The sequence below is a fragment of the Mycteria americana genome, chromosome 1, assembly GCF_035582795.1.
Source record: "Mycteria americana isolate JAX WOST 10 ecotype Jacksonville Zoo and Gardens chromosome 1, USCA_MyAme_1.0, whole genome shotgun sequence".
In the NCBI taxonomy this organism is placed as follows: domain Eukaryota; kingdom Metazoa; phylum Chordata; class Aves; order Ciconiiformes; family Ciconiidae; genus Mycteria; species Mycteria americana.
Genome location: NC_134365.1, coordinates 83,010,447 through 83,025,637, shown reverse-complemented (window position 1 = coordinate 83,025,637; position 15,191 = coordinate 83,010,447). Strand labels below are relative to the sequence as shown.

At 41.9% G+C, this 15,191-nt stretch overlaps 2 protein-coding genes across 2 annotated transcripts in view; both read right to left on the bottom strand.

Moving 5' to 3' along the window:
- The window catches only part of ANO2 (anoctamin 2), a 194,372-nt gene extending 194,264 nt beyond the window's left edge, over positions 1 to 108 (bottom strand). The window contains exon 1 of the mRNA XM_075491534.1: positions 102 to 108. Coding sequence (XP_075347649.1) covers positions 102 to 108 — 7 coding nt within the window. The remainder of the gene's footprint in view (positions 1 to 101) is intronic.
- A 12,745-nt stretch (positions 109 to 12,853) lies between these two features.
- Positions 12,854 to 15,191, bottom strand: part of VWF (von Willebrand factor) — a 147,552-nt gene continuing 145,214 nt past the window's right edge. Inside the window, exons 52-53 of the mRNA XM_075491424.1 lie at positions 15,057 to 15,154; positions 12,854 to 13,199 (exon numbers count right to left, since the gene is read on the bottom strand). Of these exons, the coding sequence (XP_075347539.1) occupies positions 13,011 to 13,199; positions 15,057 to 15,154 (287 nt within the window). The 3' untranslated portion in view covers positions 12,854 to 13,010. The remainder of the gene's footprint in view (positions 13,200 to 15,056; positions 15,155 to 15,191) is intronic.

Below are 15,191 nucleotides of genomic sequence, written 5' to 3'. Positions count from 1 at the left end.
TCTTGTATTGACAAATTACATGGTCACAATGCACCATAATGGAGGGGATGAGGAGTTACATGCCATCCCCTGTTCACCACCACCATTGGTTAGCTATATACCTGCCATAGCGCAGTGTACAGCAACAAGAGAATATGAGAAGAATGCTTGGTTACACGTAGGACATGCAGAAAGTCAATACCATACAGGCAGTAGCACAGAGAAATAAATTATGATAAAAAGTAAAGGGTACAGAAACTCTTTTGACATACAAATGCTTCATACTCTTCCCCCCTCTAGTGGTGCCATAACTGAAATGGGGTTGATTGATCTTTACCTATAGTTTCTTTGAGAAGCTTATTGGAGTGAAAAACTATGGCTTGGTCTTTCAAGCATTAGTGTTTTCTACCAGAGAGAAGACATAGGTGTAGCAGACCCATCTGCCCACATAGTTAGCCCCGCTACCACTAAATAGGCAAAGCACCATGCCTTTCCAGTCAGGACTTTTGTCTATCCCAGGATGAAGAAATAACCAGAATATTCATCAGGTCCCGTATATCCAGGGAGACACTACATCCATAGTATCTCTTCTTGCCTTCTTACTTGGCAATCCTAGTAATACTGCAGTTCTTTTCCCCCACCTTCACCTTCTGTCTAAGGAAATTAGAAGCTTTAACAGCATAGTAGAGTTACTTTCCAGTCTGGGAGACACTGCCCTATGAGATTTGCTGCACTGTGTTATGAGAAAGCAATTTTACCCTTCTCTGCCATAAGAAAGCACTGGAAAATTTGAGCAATTTCCTCCACACCTTCCTCATGGTGATGGAGACAGGGGAAGAGGGAAGGCAGGAACAGCTGTGTCTCCTGCCTAGTGTTCATGTGGCTGAAGAGAGTTTCTCCTGCGTTGCTAACGGCCAACTGGTGGCAGAAATACCTGCATTGCATCTCAAAAGACAGAGCGTTGAAGGAGGTGGCTGTATGCAGGAAACCTATAGAGTTGTGCAGTGATCATCATCTTCAAATAATTCAAGGCAAATCTAAGAGGATCCATTCTTATAGATGGTGATAGCAAAACATTGTATCTCTTTTTTTCTTTTTCTTTTTTTTTTGGGGGGGGGTGTATTGCTAAAATCTGGAAGTCATATTTCCCCCTTATTTAATTGAATCCCTTCTTTTTTTTTCTTTTTTTCCAAGTGTCTAAGGCAGACATTGCGTCCTACTGCTGATCTTCTATGCCCTCTATGCAGGCTGAATCTACTTACCCACAATCATGTGCTAAGAGAGGAGCCAGTAAAATGCTAAAGAATGAAATGCGCAGACCTTAGCCCTAAATGTCATGATTATTCTTATGTTTTCTATCCATAATAAATTAGGGTCCTGCAGCATTTGAACAGTACAGTACATTCACTCACCAGTCTTCCTTTTCTGATCTCTCAAGGACACTCGCACTTGGTTTACTTTAATGAAGCACATAATGATGCCACAAGGGAAACTCCAAGGAAAATAATTAATAAGTGAAGGTTTCATTTCTAAAGACTACATACAGTCTTTCCCCAGTATTTTCAGACTAAGCCTGGGATATCTCACAAGACCTTTGCACAGTCAATTAAAGACCTTTTTTTCTTCCCAGTCCTTTTAACTGGGCCTAGGAAAAAAATCTGCAGTTCATTTATAATAAAACTAGTTTGTTTCCATTATGCTTCCCAACCTTCAGAAACTGTGTCACAAACCTGAGGTTAACACTGGTAAGCAGGTGAAGCAGTCAGGGACTTCCAGTCAGAATAAGTTTTTCGATGGAAATGCAATTTCCATGTCTGAATTTGGAAGACTCCTGTTCTCCCAAAAGCTTTTCATCTTCCCAAATCAAACAGACAATCAAAACGTTTTGTTCTGAATGAGTTCCACATTTGACAGTGCTTGCCTGTGGTACTGCAGTGCCTCAGGGGCTTCTGCTTCAGATGCTGCCTGACCTCATTCTACCCTGTAAGCCTTTACAACATCTGGCCTTACATGTTCTCATTCTGTAAATATTCTGGAGGAATTAGCATCAATAGAAACAAGCTGTGTGTGTGTATGTATGTGCATATATATCTGGGTTTTTTATACATGCACACATGCATAGCTTTGGTACATATATATATATATATATCCCCAGAGAACAGCAGCAAAGTGAATCTTGAATTCAACCTGGAAAGCAAGTGTTCAAGAACTACACTCGTTCTAGAAAAATAACCTGGGAGCCACCCCTCCAGTCAAACTTCTTTAAGCTGTAAATGGCTTCCAAGGACAAGGTACCTCCAGGACAGAGATCAGTGACCAGCTCTAGTTCCAGCACAAGTTCACAGCCAGTAATCATCTACTTGCTTGCTCAGTCTCTCTGCACTCCTTTGCTTCAGCTTTTTGTAAACTTAAGGGTTGGCTGAATGTGCACCAATTGACCTCACCATTTGAGTTTCCAAGTCGTCGTCTAAAGTGCAATGATGAAGAAGCTGCACATACTGCCAAAAGTGGAAGGACTGAGAGGGTGTATTAAAGGACCGTACTGCTTGCAAAATATGCATTAAGGGAGTCTACCTAATTAGGAGCTCTGTATTAAATCCTGAGTAACAGCCAATTATCCGATCTGAGTGGTCCAGATGGTCAGATTATCATAGGCACAACCACTTGCAGAATACATTGTAAATGGTTTGGCCACCCAGGGCACAGACACTGGCCTGCTTCCATTTATCTTCTTCTCTTTCCAGTTAAGTATCAGAAATGGGCTGCATTTCTGAAGACACCACAGTCAGAAGTATACCTGTACTTGCACAGACTCCTCTGCAAGGCTGTTCAAAACATCTGCAATTTAGGAGCATTGTTTGGCAAACTTGTTATTCCTTCCACCCTCCAAGTAGGTATGAAAAAGAACTACCTGAATTTACTTTTTCTAAGTAGCTTGACTTAAACATATCTTCTTTAAAGGAGATATATATAAATAAAAAGATGTGCCATGGTTATACATGTGTTCTTTAAGTCCCCACTAAGCTAATGACTTCTCAGTTCTGAACATGCATATTTAGAGTTGCTGATTTCAATACAACCAGTCACGCCTGTATAAGTATGCAAGTATTTTCATAGCACTGCAGTTTTCTTTTTTAAGCTGCCACCCCTTGTCTCTTCAAAATACCGCTTATTATTTAATATTTCAATTAAAAGAGTTTCAGATACAAGGGAATGCATGTTAATTAAATAAACCTTGGTCAAGCTTAAAGGAAACAGGCCACCAGAGGAAATGTCTAGGAACAAATTTTTACGTAGGGAATCCATTCTTTATTCAATATTACTTGAAGAAAAAGGTCCAGTAGGTTTCATTAAAGATAACTTAGATTAGTGCAGTGTTCCCAAACTCCTTATTTGGATAAAAGAAGGATAGAGTTTGACCATTAAATTTTCCGATATCTGGTATTTCTTTCTTCAGGATGGTTTAAGAACTATTTAGATGTTTAGTCACCTACTAAACTGCTTCTACCAAAATCAGTCCATAAGTAAACTCAGCATTAGACAGTTCTCTCTAGAAAGAGTATTTCTTCTCTGATCATATTCAGGAGGCTGGGAGGGAAAGGGGAAATAGTGTTATGTACGATCAAATGTAAAGGGACACAACTGAGAGATTGATTCCTACCCAAGAGATTCTCCTTGCTGAGTGTCCCAGAGGCTCAGGATGTGGCATTTCAAACTGAATGTTGGAATGGAGTCCAGACAGGCAGATGCACCCAGACTGCCAAAGGCATTAGCCAGGACTTCTCATAGGTGGTTTTGCCCTTCCCATCTGCAGTCTGAGAGGTACTGTATGAGCGCCCAAACCACAGGCTGCAAATTTCGATCTTGTGTCTCTTGGTGGAAACTCAGCTGTAAGGGAACAGGTAGGAAGTGGCAAACCTGAAAAATGATGTTTTCTGCTTCTAGCTCCACTTCGTCCTCCCTTTGGTTGCATCCCCAATTTCATCGCCCAGGAGGTCTGCTAGCCCAGGCATGTGGCTGGGACAATGTGATGAAGATGGAAAGTAGACAGGGAATTGTGTGGGGCTGTGCTACCTACCTTAAGCCTTAGCAGGACTGTTCCATCTCTGATCTTGTCTTAACCCTTGTTACTTCCTCCAAGCCACACTTGTACTTCCATTTCCCAGAACCTCCCTCTAAGTTCCTCCTCTCCATGGCAGGCTTCATACCCTCTAATCTGAAATTTGCTTTAATTTGTACCATGCTGCATTAGAGAGCATTAGAGACAATCCAAAAAGCCTTATCTGTATTTAATTCCTATGATTCTTAAAAGGCACTGATGGTAGTCTTGGAGACAGTGGAGGAAATCACACTCTGCAGTAGCTGTGCTGAGTTTGGTGGAGCTGTGCACAAGAAGTAATTCTGGCGCAAGGTGAGCTTCTTGCCATATCACCTTGCACTTTGAGACAATAATGATTCAGGAAGCTGTTAATATGTGGTCAACAGAGCAACTTGTCCATAACCCTCTGGCCCTTTGTGTGAATGCATATTCACTGATTCTTTAAAGTAAGACTTTAAAGAATAGTAACAATCCTCATTTAAGTCATTTTAAGGAAAAGGAGGCCTATGATCGTCTGCTCCCTGGGAGAAGGTGAGCCTCGAGCTGAGGATGGTAGAGCAGAGCAGTGAGTGACCCCGCTGACAGGGAGCCCAGATGCAGAGCAGCAAGTCCAGGTCAGGATCAGGGCTGGAGACAGTGATCAGGATCGGACACAGCTCAGTGATCCCCCGGCAAGACAGCAGTGACAAGGTAGGTCTGAGGTCAATCTGGGAAGCAGAGACACTGGGTCTGGGTCAGGGCCAAACCGGCAATGGTCCGAGACCAGGCACAGATGTAGCTGCTGCTGAGCTGCAATGTAGTGCAGGTGGGGGTGAGCTGTAAAGCCTCAGCTTAAAAGCAGTTCCCAAGGGAAAGGAGGGCAACTCACTTCCAGCTTTCTTTACAACCGCTCTGGTCAGTGAAGGAGCTGGCCTTGGACTCAGCCAGCTATCTCTTTAACATGACCAACTAAACACCTGGACAGGGTGATGTGCTCTGGGCCCTGACAGCCTGTCCCTGAACTGCTGCCAGAAACAACAGTGTCACAGCACCTCAAACAGACAGGGGCAGGCAAGGGGGAGCACAGCTCCTTGCTGGCTTTGACTGACCTAAATAGCTGTGGTCAGAGACACAAGTGTAAAAACCTGTGGTTGTGCTCCTTTTGTAGACCCTCATACACAGGAGCCCCCACCCCCTGCATTAGGAGCAGGAAGAATGTACCTGAGTTAACAGAGATGCTCACTCAGCTCTGGCACATGCCATGAGCTAGAGAGTCTCCTAAAGGGTAGAAGACTATGAACCTGAATGGTCAAGAATGAAGGAAACAGAGCAGAGCTGTGGAGATAGATGTGGGAACCACATGGTATAAAACAAAATCCTGAGCCGCCTTACGAATGTGTGCATTAACTGAAGACTTAATGGAGCTGTATCTATATAATACAACTGTGTGTATAACTTCAGAGATTCCCCTCCTTTTTTTTTTTTGTTTTTTAATCCTAGTCTAAACGTTAAGATTACAGCAAGTAACTGTTTTTTCCAACATAAAGTATATATCTGAACAAACTCCAACAGTTAAGGATCAGGGATAGAAAAAGGACACCGGAATAACTCAACAAAGATCAGCAGTAGGCATTATATCTAATGGCTCTTTGCACACTGTGGTCTGCTATGCCAATAATTTTAGGAAGGTGACTGGATGGGAGAACACAGAAATAGCAGGATTCAGTGAGCTGCATGATACTTAGGAGTCCACAGCAGAGCTACAGCCCCAGAAACAATGAGATAACATGGAAACAGCCACAGAGCTTTTGACTGTAGCAGTAAAGTAATAGTGACACAGTATTAGCACTGAACATTATTCTAAACTCGTACACTGGGAAGTCACACATAGAAGGTTTTATGCACTGAGCAGATTTGTTCCTTGCATATGGGAACTGAAAGCTCGCTACTGCACATCATCTTCTGAAAAAGGATATTGCTTGCTCCCCCCAGTTGCATTGCAATAAGGCAAATGCGGATGGAAACAGCAGAAGTCCAGCACAAGGCATTTGCCTAGTGATTGTCTTTTCCACGTGGATCACAACACTGACCCACAGCTGCACTCCTGAGGCTTCAGAAGAAATGAACTCTTGTGTGTTTTATCCCTGAACTGTCTGTATGTAACATGGGGCACAGACTTTTCTTTTTTTTTATTTGGTTTTTTTTTTTAAATGTCCTGAAAGAAGACACAGAAGTCCTTTCGAAGTATTCCTTTCTCTTTTCCCCACGCCCTTTCCACCTATTCAACTTCATAGGCAGCAATTAACAATGAAGCAGAGAATAAACTTACCAGGCTTGTGTGCTTCCATGTTGCCTAGAGGTTTCGCTGGAAGTTGCATCAGTGCTAATAGGATGTGGCTACGCTGATCGTATGCACAATCTGCTTCTGCACTGGCTTAAGTAGTGAACAGCAGTAGCAGCTATTTCCATCCTGGCTTGATCCTGCTTTAAGCAAACCACAAACTGAAGCTAATTAGCAAGACCTTCTGTTTTGGTGATTACCATCACGGAGGAAAGAGAGGGAAAAAGGCAAAACTCCCATGACCTGAGAGGCCATGGCAATTCTCTCCTGGAACTTCAGCATCTTGTCTTCATGCTCCATAATATCTCAACAAGCAACATAACAACAGGCATATTTTGTCCTAACTCCCCAGAAGGCAGGGGAGAGGGAGTGGAGGAGAGGAAGTAAAAAAAGCTAATGTAAAACCAGGGCTCTACAACAGAGCCAGCTCTGTCCAAAAAAACATTATTCAAGGATTAGACTATCTTGGAGGTGGTTTCTGTGGGGAAGAGTGTCTTTATATCTGCAAAGCTTTACAGTGCTTCCAGGTAAGAGGTAAGTGCAGAAACCTTTTTATAAGGCTCTATCTCAACTGCTCAAGTTACCTTACTGCCTGGATGCTGCACTGTCATTCCTGCATGAAATATTCAGGGGATTATCTTGTAATCAACTGTCTAATCAGAACGGGTGATGGATCCTGCTTAGCCTTCAACCTTACAATTTAAGCAATGTATTGGGAAGAAAAGTTGTTGATGACTAAGAAAGGACTTTTATTTGCTGATGATATTGGAGGGAAGTGTAACTATTTGGAGGTCAAATCTTTTTCTTCTTTAGCCTATTTATCACACTTAGACAGTTTCTCTTGTGTAAGAGGGGGAAATGGATTTATTCAATGACTGAATAAAGTACAGTGTTTCTACTAGCTTGTGAATTAGGATCACACACTGTGTCATGACCAGCAAGAACAGCAGTTGCCTATATCACAGAGAGATGTACTGATGCGCTGTGGCTATCAAAGATACTGAGTTTATACAGGGAGCAGTGTGGCTGTTGTGTCCCAAAACTTGGGCTGGGTGCTGTAAAACTTTCCCAGAAAGGCTGAGAAATACATGTGCTGATTTAACCTCTGGACAAATTTTCACTGAGTAGTTGCCCTTTTAATGAAACAGCTATAGGTAGACCAAAGAGAATGAGATTGTGTTCACCTGTTTACTTTGGCTCAACTGAAGTGCCACACGAGGAATTTTATGTGTAACTTACACTAATGTTATATGCCTGATTTTACTTAAAAGGGAGAGAGGTCAGGAGCCCTGACTCCATCTTGAACAGCTTTATACAGGTCAGTCAAACTTTTCTGCACTACGTTTTACCCCCGACAAAAGGGGAAAAGTAATGGTAAGGTCTTTCTTTGTGCATACAGGGAAGACGAGTACATTAAATGTTACAGAATACTTTTTTAGCACTTGCTTTAGTATTCACATAGAATAATGTCTTCATACAGGAAAAGTTAAATCACTCCACTCTTCTTAGTCCCTCCTTTGGAATGGCATTTCCTAATTTCTAAGTAATGTACCAATAGGTATCAAATACTTGTCCTTCTCACCCCTTAGTATCTTATGTTAATCTCAGAACTTCATTTAGAAACTGCCTTCAGTTACAAAACAAGGAACAACCTGGATGCCACAGCTTCTGGACTGACTAATCAGAAAACTATTAGATTGCAGAAATTTAAAAAAAAAAAAATAAAAAAGGTGTTCTCAGTTGCTGTGTGTAAGCTCTCTAGCGGGGGGGATGCTACTTCATGGGCTTTTGTTTGCATGCTAGCTCATGCATACAAGTTTTGAGGTGGTGTGCCTGTAATTTTTTTGAACAAATGAATTGCTCTTTGCTTGATCGCTTTGCTCTGATGTCCACAGCTGCACAGACCTCAATGTAGTTCATGCTTACTTGGCACAGGGCAGTGGTGCAATCACATAGAGCTCCTGGTAACTTTTTGCTAATAAAGTGGGATCAGAGAATACTCCAGGGGAAGCAACTGTTGAACTGCTTTTTGCCTTGATGTTTTATAAGCAATTAATCTGCTCCCTGGATAGACAGCAAACCTACTGCTTTGTATACACTTATCTCTGGGAGAGCGGAATGAAAACTTGCTGAAAATTATGCTACTTTATATCCACATTATATGCTGCACCAATTAAATACTAAAATAGAAAGGCATACCCACTAATTTTGGAATGGTGTAGGAATGTAGAGCCAGGTCCTGCCGGGATCCATGTGGACACAAAGCTCTGCCTGCATGGGTTCAAATTACTAGCTCCTATAAGCCATAAGGATGGGTCCATTACAGGTAATACAGTTAGCTCAGGTAATAAATAATATACACAGGAGGCAATGTGAGGAGGAAGCAATATCCAGCTGGTTAAAATGGAGCTGGGTGTGTAGTCTATTTTTAAGGACATTTTCCAATAGAGAAAATCATATCTGGGCATCACTGTGTTTCCTGAGGTACCTGGGTATGATGTTAGTTGATAATGCAGAACTGCAACAAATAATGCCAGTATACCAGATTGTGTTTCACCTGCTGTATAGGAGTGGTGCTTGGAAGTCCGTAAAAGTTAGCAGAGGGATTAGATGCTTTTAATAATTAAGAAGTTATATAAGACTCCTCCCCAAATCCATTTAACATTCCTGTAAATCTATCCTGTAGCATGCTCAACAATCCAGCCAGTCTTCTGAAGTGGTGGGACACATTCTGAATCACTGGCAGAAAGGCAAAGACTAAGGTAGCTCAAAACCATCAGGACTCACAAGCAGTATGTACAAGTTGAAAAACAATCTTCCTCAAAGCCTGGATTCTGCTGGTGAATGTTAATGGAGCAGTCTGATGTACGGCACTGTCTGATGTGCTGGCTTACTACTACTGTTTGTGTGCACAGCTCTCTACTAAGCAGGTACTTGATTACGGGCCTGATTTTGTTCTTCACTTCTGCCAGGAAAGAATGCTTCTGAAAATAGCAGAGGTGCACTAAGTGAAACTGGGCTGTATGAAAGGCAATCAAAACCTGCGTGGAGGAAGTCCGAGCCCATTGCCTTACTAGCACCCCCAGAGCCTTAGATGAAAGACAGCTGTCCTGGTTTTGGCTGGGATAGAGTTAATTTTCTTCCTAGTAGCTAGTATAGTGCTGTATTTTGGATTTAGTATGAGAATAATATTGATAACACGCTGATGTTTTAGTTGTTGCTAAGTAATGTTTACACTAGTCAAGGACTTTTTAGCTTCCCATGCTCTGCCAGGTGCACAAGAAGCTGGGAGGGGGCACAGCCAAGATAGTTGATCCAAACTGACCAAAGGGCTATTCCATACCATATGATGTCATGCTCAGTATAGAAACTGGGAGGAGTTGGCCGGGGGGTAGCGATCATGGCTGCTCAGGGACTGGCTGGGCATCAGTCAGCAGGTGGTGAGCAGTTGTATCACCTGTTTTTTCCCTGGGTTTTGTTCCTCTCTCGCTCTCGTGTTGTTTTCCTTCTCATTAAAATTTAGTAGTAGTAGTATTTGTTCCAATTATTAAACTGTTCTTATCTCAACCCACGAGTTTTCTTACTTTTGCTCTTCCAATTCTCTCCCCCATCCCACCGAGGGGGAGGGTGAGCGAGCGGCTCTGTGGTGCTTAGTTGCCGGCTGGGGCTAAACCACAACAGCAGGTCTTTTGCAGCAGGCTGCCTGAAAAAGCTTGATTCTCATGCCAGCAGGTCAAGGCCAAAAATGTATGTACCTTCTTGGTCTGTTAAGGGAGACATTGTAATATTCCCTTCCTCTTGCTCTTTCCCACTTGTCTGTTTCTATAACAGGATTTTCAAGGAAGAAGGTCCTTCTGGCCTTGAGCACAACAGGGCCTTGTCTTTGCTTGGAATAGATAGGTCCTAGCCAGGCCTGAATAATAACATATAGACCTTACAGAAATCCACAGAACTCTATTCTGTAAGAAAACGCAGGACGTTCCCATGGGATGTATTGCGCGTCCATATACTGGCATAGATGCCTGAAAGCAAAATTGCAACGAAGGAAGGGGAAGAACAGCCATGTAGTATGAGACATATTCTTGATCCGGTGGAGAGTCTTAATACAGTTCTGCTTATCCAATTACACTGAACTACATCTGCTATGTGTTTGATCCTATAACCAAGCAGGTTTCCAATAAATAATCTAGAGTTCCTTAGGAAAAATACTAATTGCTCTAGTCTGAAAGCCCATATCTTTATTTTAGTCTGTTTCTCTCTTAAGACACTTAGATCCACAAGATTGTTCTTGTTATTTGAGGTAGAATTGATGAAAGCAGGAATGTTTACCCCTCTGTTGGTCAGATCTCTCCATCCACTTTGTTGCTGGTGGAAAACACTAGCTGTGCATGTTGCTTTTCAGTTCAGAAAACTGTGGCTCTATCTCTGCCCTATAGATGCTTCTGTGTGTCCTCCTCATGCCGATAAGCTGGTGCCTGACTTGTACAATTATCTGATTAGAAGACCTGTTTGCAGCCATGAAGCCTTAGGCTGCAATCCTGTCAGCTTTCATGAGCTAAGAAAGGTCAGTCTGGGTGAGGGCACCGATGGAAACAAACGGGCAGTCCAGCAATGGTAAGGGGAAGAGCAAGACATTGCCTTTTACCACCTATCCACTCCTTTTCTCTGGTCCTCTCTGATGTTGCAGGCTGCTGTTCCAGGAGCTGCTTATTTGTAGCTTCAGATGAGCTGCTGTGCAGCTGATTACCTGGGTGACCCAAATCCCTCTGTCAGGAAGCTTAATATCCAGAGGCAGCTACAACAAGGAGCTAGTGCAAGGATGGAGGAAAACTGGTGACAGAGATCTACCGCAGGAAGTGGGGCTGGTGCCAATTAAAACTTGGTTTCTCTCCCTGTGGTTATTGTGGCCCCATAGCAGAAGAAATGGAGATGCATAGAAAGCCTGCGCTTCTCCTAGCACTGTCCAGCAATAGAGGATGTCTTGAATCAATAATAAGGGAAAAAAGGGCCTACAATTCAGTACGTGTTGAATCCACAGCTGAATGGCAAAAGAGAAGCAGCAGTGATCTGCCTGGTTCCTGTCAGAAAGGAATACAACTCGCCTTTTTAGTTGAAAGCACAGAGGGAGTTTTTGTTTGCCCCCAAAGGGAGCCATTCATATAGATGGGGAGGTGTTTTGACCCATTTAATCATGTGACATTTGCATTAATGAGGAGCATTAGCTCTTCATCTCAAAACTTTCCTGCCCGTGACCCAGGGGCAATGGTGACAATGTCCTCTGAAATGCCTTCCATTTCTACAGACACCAACCTAGAAACTGCGTAAGAATAACCTGATTTCCTGACCTTTTCTGCTAGGCTTCTCAGGAGCACTCTTACCCTTCAGGACTTCTATACATGCCTTTCACTAGTTCAAGAACACTTCTGCTAGAGCTGGAGAAACTATGATTTTTTTTCACCCATAACCTATTCCTAAGCCTTACTAACTTCATCACAAACATATGAAAAGTTTGGAGTTTCTTTTTTTATTTATTAATACACTTCCTATATCTGAATAATAAATATTATTTTAAAAAGATGATTCAACAAGAAATTTAAAAGTCTTTAAAAAATTCAAATGGCATGAACAGTTTTCCCTCTCTCATATTTTTTGAGAAATTAGTACTTCCCAGTGAAACTGCCTGACTGGCACTAGATTCCACCATGACCAACAACACTCTGGAAAATCTTTTGTCTTCCATGGCCTGACCAGACCAAGTGGAATTTAAATCCTGCTAAACTTATTCCTGGCAGCAGTAACTAAATTAAACTTGCCACTGACAATTCTGCATTGGAAAGAACTCTAACTGTTGTAGCTAATGCAATAGATGAAGTTCTGGTACCTGGAAATAAGGAAGATTACTGATGAGCTTTCTCTTCAAGCTGGTCTGTGGAAGTGCTGAAGTAAACAGGTAAGAGCTGCCCCTCAGCCCATTCACAAGTACTGAGGACTTACAGAAGTTACACAACCTGTCCTCCGCACACAATTCCTTTGCATTCAGCTTCAGGAGGAACACATACATGCATTGCAGAAGATATTTGGTTGCCTGAGCCATAACCAGTATTGTTTGTGTACCAAGAACATCACTCTTACTATGAAGTCTTACTCTGTAATTACTGTACTCCCTGACTGGAGGAAAAGAAAAAAAGACCAAAAACCTAAAAGCCCATAGTGTGTCACTAAGATCTGAAGTGGGCAATGCAAGTGTAATGTCTCTGAAGACAATGCTAAATGCTCTGGGATATATCCTTTAAGTAGAAGCAACTGTTTCTGTTACTGTGTTGTGGTTTTGCATTTTTTTGTGTTTGGTTTTTTTTTAGTAATGTAGATCACTTTCCGTGGTGAAGATGAAGGAGAACAATACAATCTGCAATATCTTATCTATAAACAACTCCAAGAATAATCAGAAAATGCTCCATTGTGCTAGTAAGTTTTATTGTTTGCTATGTTGATACGATTAGTTAGTCAGAATTCTACTGAATAAAATGGTCTACAGAGAGAAAATGAGGCTTGCATTGTAAAGTTCCTCCATCATAAAGCTTGAGATTACACAACTGGGCTTCTTAGAAATATTCAGTCTGTACAATTCCGAGAATAGCATTCACACTGAGAGGCAGAAGGGATGTAATGTTGCACCACCGTCCCATTGGCACACCGGAGGGGAATCGTGACTATAGTTGTTTGAGTAGCTGTACAGCAGCTGCACATGTCTTCCCATTTCCCTATCTGGACAGAGTATCTGGTATTGCTTCTGCACTTGCCCTAAATGGAAAAGAGAGATGCCAAGTTTGAACAGTGCCAGACCTCAGTGCAATAAGAGTCCAGGTTCTTCCCTTCAAAACATCAATGGACAACTCTGCCTGGAGTTCAGTGCTCTGCTGTAAAACACGAACTCAGAAACAGGTATCTGATTCCAGAATGTGGGGTGCTGGGCAAAGAGTAATGTCTTATGAGCATAAGCATAGCAAAGGAGAGGTGAAGAAACTGGTCACACACAAAAAAAGCTTATAATTTAAAATATTATACTTGATGTCCAGGGCTACTGTGTTGGTTTCTAAGCACATATGGTTATTGTGTCAGCTGTATGAGATCATGCATTCAGAAAGTGCTTTAGCCCAAATGTTGCAAGCCACACATCCATTCTTGTCCTGCTGGTTGCTATTTTTCCTTGTTCTACTTGTCTGGCCACTTCACTAATTTAGACGGAGCTGTCAATGCCTGTAGCTATAAGTTTTCATGGTGTAAAAACAAATGGCGCCACATCAAACTCTGTCAGGGTCCATTTCTTTTTGTGGCTCTGCACTCTTATTTCTGAGTTTAATACAAAAAAATTGCATAGCATTATCAGGGAGGACTTTATAAAAACTGTACTCAATACCAGCTACAGCAGGAGTATTTAGTTTACTCAATATATAGCCAGATTCACAATATAAAATCTGTACTTTTGCAGGGGAAAATTCAATACATTTGACTTTGTGGCTAAGGACCTGATTATCATTGACTTTGTGGACAGGACAAGGGGTCAAGAATTTTTTTTTTTTTTTAATGAAAAGTAAGTTGTTTTGTTGTTGCTCTTAAAGCTTCCACTCTTATTAAGACTTGTGTATTTATTGCTTGCTGCAAATTAAGGCCCTTCACCAGGTAGCTATCTGAAAAGCCTGGGCATATATGCCCTTAATACTTCTCCTCTCTGTTCCCATTCTTTTCCCAGTAGTCATGGGAAAGAGGGAGACTCATTTTGCCTACTGCCTTTGCTAAAGAGAATACTCAAGGGGCTGAGTGCAAGCCATCTTCTTGACTGCCACCCTTGTATGCCATAGTTTGGATTGTATACAGGGGTTGTATACAATCCTTGTATGAAGCTTGGTTATCTCTGATTGAGCAGCTGTCCTGCTACAACCCAGTCTGGGAAGAGAATGTCATCTTTGGTTCCCAGTCTCAGAGAGATGGGAACATCCAGAAGGGAATTCATATTCCTGTTTCAAATGGAAGTTGCCCTATAAGGTGTAAGCAGTAATGGGCAGGAAATTTAAACTTTTAATCTGACTATGGAATAAATGCACAAGTCATGCAGAACACAACAGCTTAGTGCTCAGGCTAATAGAGGAGTCATAAAGCTTATAGAGCACAGAAGTCAAATCACAGCACTCAAGTTTAAATGTCTTTTAAAGTATCATGCATCTAAATATCTATTTACACTCTCATAAATCAACATCAGAGCCTGAAGAGCGATATGTGTGCTTAACTGTAGACTCAGATCTGAAAATCAGCTTCACTAATACTAAGACAAAAATTCTTTTTTCATGTAGAAAGTCCTAACAAAGCCACTTCAGTCATTAATTTCTGATGGAAGCAAAGGAGAGTGGTACGAACAAAGCCTTTGCATCTAACATATGTGCCTTTTTTCATGCTGGCTTGAATAGGGAAAATCCAGCATCACCAAATTACTTTAGGAAATAAATGCCAATGAGGTTTATGCTGAGTGAATCAATGAGAAGACAGAAACTGATGCTCCACTCACTGAAGTGAAGCTGTAGTGGAGGCAAAGGTTTCCTTTGTGGAAGAGAGAAAGGGGGCAAGGGCAGGTCTTGGGACAGGGTGGTTGCTTTTGTTATTTACCTCACAATGAGAAATAGGCACTTCCTTTTCAGCCACACATCCGTTGATATTCCTATACTGCAGTCTGGTACTTACTGGTCGACATTCCACTTCCACACCTACCAAGTTAAAAAAAAAAAAAAAAGGAAAAAAGTG